The following is a 5,264-nucleotide window of genomic DNA, read 5'->3' on the forward strand; positions in this document are numbered from 1 at the left end:
GAGAGAGAGATGGATGTGAGGGTCCAGGTGTGGTGGAATGGTTTCCAGCAGCCACGTGCATCCCACGTTGAAGGAGGAGGAAGGGAGACTGTTGTCACTGGCATTCTTAAGGTGCTTCTGGCTCCACCGCCCTCATTCACGGAGCCACGGGGATGAGGTCATCCTCCTTGTCACAGCCACAGAAAGGGAAGTCCCCGCAGCAGGGCTGCAACCAGGGCTTCCAGAGAGTGTGGAACACGGAGAACTGTGGAGGAACCGGTGTCAGGCTCCTCCGGTGATCCTGGATGGCAGCCTCCACTCTTCTCATCACGGAGTCAAAGAGTGCTGTGTTGTCAGGACTCAGGGGCTGGGATTCCGAGGGGTCCCTGGAGACATCGAAGAGCAGGGGTGGGTCGTGGTGGGTGACGTGTCCTGAACAGGGACACATGTCACTCCCGTAGCAGGCACCTGCTGCCTCCGGGGAGAACTTGGGGGTCACAAAGTGGACCTTCCACGTGGTGTCACCTGGAAGACAAAGCATCCCTCTCCTCGTGTCACTGGTCAAAGGGGACAAGAGGACTCACCTTCTAAGCATGCCTACCTTCTTAAAAACTGACTCAGAGACCAATGGGTAGATGATATTCCTGAGTCAAAGGACCTGAAGTTTCCGTACCACACAGATGAATTAACGTCCGCACCACACACGGTGGACACACCACGTGGTCCTTGAAAAGTGTCCCCAGGAAGGTTTAGTGCATGAAACACTGACCGGCTAACTCATCATGAATCAGGGTAGAAAAACACCAAGCTCTCTGTGTGTGCATCTGCCTCTGTGAAGGTATGGGAGCAGGGAGCTGAGGACAGAGGTGGGAGAAAGAGAGAGGGGAGAAGGGAGAAATCTAGAGAGGGAGAGCTGGAGAGGAGAGAGGGGTTGGATATGATGGGAGGAGACGGGGTTGGCGTGTTGCTGAGAAGGAGAAAGTGAGAAAGATAAACAGAGCAGAGAGGGAGAAGAAAGGAAGCAGTGGGATGTGGGACAGTGGGAGGGGGCAGGAAGGGAGAGCATGGGAGTGATAGATGATGGAGAGGAAAAGACACAGGGAGGGATAAGAAGGGTGAGCGGTAGGAGGGAGAGGGTGTGAAAGAGATGAAGAAAGAGAGTCCTCGAGTGCTTGTATATGTATACATGAAGCCTCGTAGGACTGATATCACCTAGCCCCCCATGCCCAGTCCACGGCGTGAGTGCTGTGTCCACTCCCATCCTGTCCATGGACATACTCACAGTCCCGCTGGTGCCACCTGACCGCGTGCAGGTACGTCCCGCAATAGTGGAAGAGGAACTCGTGGTGCAAGGAAGACACTCTCCCTTCCAGCAGAGGCATCAGGTTACGGCCGTCAATGACCCTTGAGGAGAGGAGACAGCAGAGACAGAGGGGAGTGAGGGGAAAGCCTGGTCCTCTCTGTCAGTTCTCAGCATGGAGGAGAAGGTTTGGAGAGTCAAAACAGGAAAAGGCACACCCACATTTATCACTGTGGCTTTGTTCACAATAGCAAGGAGTTGGAAACAACCCAAGTGCCCATGAACAAAAAATGGATAGAGAAGCTCTGGTATATTCACACCATGGAATACTATGCAGCACTGAAAAACAAGGAACTCATGCAATATTATTCAAAATGGTTGACCTTGGAGGATATTATGCTGAGTGAAGTATCTCAGTCACAAAAGGACAAATACTGCATGGTGCCACTGTTGTCAAATAGGACTGACCTTGGGGTTGGGGAGAGACTCAGAAAGATGGGTTCAGTAATGTATACTACATTGAAACAGATGAAGGAGAAAACTGTTCAAAAGGGATATGTGATTAGGTATTTTTGTCATGACAGGATTCCAGAGTGAAGGCTGCATTGTGGAGTGAACCTGGGAGGAGGGATTGTAAAACAATGAAAGAATTTTTCTTTTACTTTTCCAAGAGAGGAGTGTACTACAAGGGAGGGTTGGGAGGGGAGAAAAGAGCAACAATGAATGAATGGAAATCCAAAGTCACTGTAAATATTCATTGAAATTAATAATTAAAAAAAAAAAAGAAATAAAATCAAATTAGAAAGAGAGTCGATTTCCTGACTCTTCTTAAAAGGGGCCTTGGAGTGAGATTGAACCTACAACTTGTTGGCTGGTAGTGAAGTATGAAGGCAGCCATCTACCGCATGCAAGAACACCGCTGGCCTGAGGACAGGTGTCTATTAAAAGGTCCCATAACTGCCAATATGTAGCCACGTTTTAAGGGGGTCAGCGTGGTCTCTGTACCTATCCAGGGGAAGGATGCCTCCTCCGACGTACGACAACGTGGGATACACATCCATCACGCTGGTGGGTTCCGTAATTACTTTTCCCGCCTCAAGTACAGTGGGCCACCGGAATATCCCAGGAACACGGATACCGCCTTCCCAGCCTCCCATTCCTTTGCCACCTGTAGAAAAAAACCTGAAGATGAATTAAAATATCAAGCTCTTAAACGACAGTGCTCATCATAGATGTGAAAAACAAAAAACAAAACAAAACAAAAAAACCATTGCAAGATACTCTCTATAGAGGGACATGGAGCAAGAATGTCACTCCCAGGAGTAAGGTGTAGCCTACAATAGTTTCCATTAGAGCAGTGAATAAGGCACAGAGAAAAATGGATGCCTTTATTTTTTCCTTTAAATTTTTATTATCTGTGTGTGTGTGTGTGTGTGTGTGTGTGTGTGTGTGTGTCCTTTTGAATAGTATCTGATAGGTACAGGAGATTGCCCCTCCTTCTCCAGCAGGGCATCTGGTGGATTCGAACCACGTGCCTCTGGGATTGCAGTGCTGCTTCTTGCCACTAGGCCACCAGAGCTCCCCAACTGATGCCTTTTGAGTGGAGCTGTGGGAGAAGAAGACGAACTAGCCCACGGATGTCCAAATGAACACACAAGTTTGTTTTGGAGGAATTACAACCAGGGTGATCTTTTCATGCACAGAGTGTGAAAAAACATGGTGCAAAGGGCAGGTATGGAGAGGTGAAACCCAGGAATGTTGCCCCACCCCTGACAAGACACCCAGAACAATCTCATGCTCCGGAATGATGCTCTCCAGTCACTGCCAATTTTGACAGTGAGAAGCCGTGGTCTCGATGCAGCAAGATGTCCGAAGCTCTTTTAAAAGTCTCATTGCAATAAATATTTCCCAAGACAAAAGAAATTGCAGAGAAAGAAATAGTTGGAAACCAAGCCACCAACTCTCACGCTTGCAGACACATATTCTTTTTGGCTTCGGGTTGAAGGGAAAAAAAAACCAAAACATTCTTTGCTAGTGAGTTTAGGAGAATCTCAAAGCCACAATGCCACCTTCAGGTCTGTCCACGACATGAGCCCTGCAGTCCAAACTCGGACATTACTGGAGTCCTATTCAGGAGAATCCATTCCCAAACCCGTCCTCAGGTGCCGACCTGAACACAAGACACCCCTTGAGAGACACCAGAGGCTAAGTGTATGAAGTTTAGGCAAACCCACACAGCGGAAGCCCTGCAAACCCCTTTCAGGCCTGCATGTCCCCAAAACCTTCACCCAGCACAAGCTTGAACTCAGGTGCTCACTGAGACTGGTCGTTTGAGAGATTTCGAGAACTGCCATGGTGGCCAGACTCAGGCAACCCCCTTTCACCTGAATGAATATTCAAGACCTTAAGCCTGAACCCTAATACCCACAGAAATGCCTTGGACATGCACTGGTTTAAGAAAGTCCCACACTGCAGGGTTGATTGTTCACAGCTTCAGTTTGCTCGGCTCCACAGTCAACACTCTTGGCACCAGCAGCCAGGAAATAAAAAAATATATTATGATGGGAGAGTCTGCTGTTGGAGACCTCTCTAAAATACTCAAGAGCAACGGTGTCTCTCTGGAGACTAAGGTGTGCCTGATACAGGCCATGGTCTTTGCAATCACTTGTTATGCATCAGAGAGTTGGACAGTGACTAGGGAGGATAGAAGGAGAATTGATGCCTTTGAGCTGTGGTGCTGGAGAAGAATACTGAATGTACCCTGGACTGCCAAGAAAACAAACAGATTCATCCTGGAGAGGGTTAAACCAGGCTACTCCTTGGAGGCAAGGATTCTGGGGCTTCGTCTGACATACTTTGGACATGTTGCAAGGAGAGACAGGTCCTTGGAGAGGGACATCATGCTGGGTAGAGTAGAGGGACAGCGCAGGAGGGGAAGACCCTCTATGAGGTGGATTGATTCAGTGACTGGGGTAATCGGGATGGGAGTGTCAGAGGCAATGTGATTAGGTACAGGACAGAGTGGAGTTTAGGGCTGTTGTACATAGGGTTGCTATGAGTCGCAAGTGACTCGATGGCACATAACAACAACAACAACAAACACTGCAGGGACCTGGCCCTGTTACCTAGCACAAGTCTGAACCCCAATGTTCACAAAGACACCTCTGATACGCATGAGTTTAAGAAAGCTTCAAATACAGGGGCCTGGCTACCTCCCTTCCAGTGCTGTCTGTCCCCAGGGCCCTCGCTTAGTGCAAGCTTGAACACTCATGAGTTTAGAAGAACCGTCCTTACAAGAGCACCTCTCCCTCCCCCCCTCTTCAGGTGAGTTCATCCCTGAGCCTCTCCCCAGGTGCACGCATTGAATTCCAACCCCCACTGAGATGGCCAGGTCACTTATGAACTCTTACAAGAGTGCTCCCCAATTGAACGTGTCCATCCACCACGGTGCCAGCTTGATCTGTGATGTCCACTGAGATACAAGTGTCCACCACCACCACCACCACCACCACCCCCATCTCTGGTCCCTCACGTCACCTTTGTAGATGCCGTTCCAGCCTCCCAGCTGAGCCGTCCCGTCCTGTGCTTCCAACACACAGATATAAACACATCCGTTCCAGCCTCCCAGCTGAGCCGTCCCGTCCTGTGCTTCCAAGTGTCCACCGTTGTCCGAAGTGAAGTACACCAACGTAGTGTTGGTCAGACGCTCCTGGTCCAGGACATCCAGGATCTTTCCTGGAAAAGATTGGACACAGTAGGACTTGCAGGTTTTGGTATGATTCTTTCTTTTTCCAATGGTCTCCATCCCAGTGACTTAGTGTCCAGGATTTTGTTCTTGGGTGAAAGTTAGGCAAAGAAAAAGGACAACAAGAGAATGAATTTATATGCTATGTAAACCTTCACTGGTATTTTTATGATTTCTTTTGGTTATTAAAGAAACCGTCCCAGATATGGAGGGAAGCAAGTGTGCAAGAATTAATTAATT

The 5,264-nt window shown here is 48.8% G+C and overlaps 1 protein-coding gene across 1 annotated transcript in view; it reads right to left on the reverse strand.

Annotated features, from left to right (window-relative positions):
- Window positions 1-136: 136 nt before the first annotated feature.
- ARSH (arylsulfatase family, member H) overlaps window positions 137-5,264 on the reverse strand; it is a 19,415-nt gene continuing 14,287 nt past the window's right edge. The window contains exons 7-11 of the mRNA XM_006903182.1: window positions 4,901-5,014; window positions 4,817-4,837; window positions 2,285-2,447; window positions 1,262-1,383; window positions 137-504 (exon numbers count right to left, since the gene is read on the reverse strand). Coding sequence (XP_006903244.1) covers window positions 137-504; window positions 1,262-1,383; window positions 2,285-2,447; window positions 4,817-4,837; window positions 4,901-5,014 — 788 coding nt within the window. The remainder of the gene's footprint in view (window positions 505-1,261; window positions 1,384-2,284; window positions 2,448-4,816; window positions 4,838-4,900; window positions 5,015-5,264) is intronic.

The sequence above is a fragment of the Elephantulus edwardii genome, unplaced genomic scaffold, assembly GCF_000299155.1.
Source record: "Elephantulus edwardii isolate Elephantulus edwardi_28Jun2011 unplaced genomic scaffold, EleEdw1.0 scaffold00529, whole genome shotgun sequence".
NCBI lineage: Eukaryota > Metazoa > Chordata > Mammalia > Macroscelidea > Macroscelididae > Elephantulus > Elephantulus edwardii.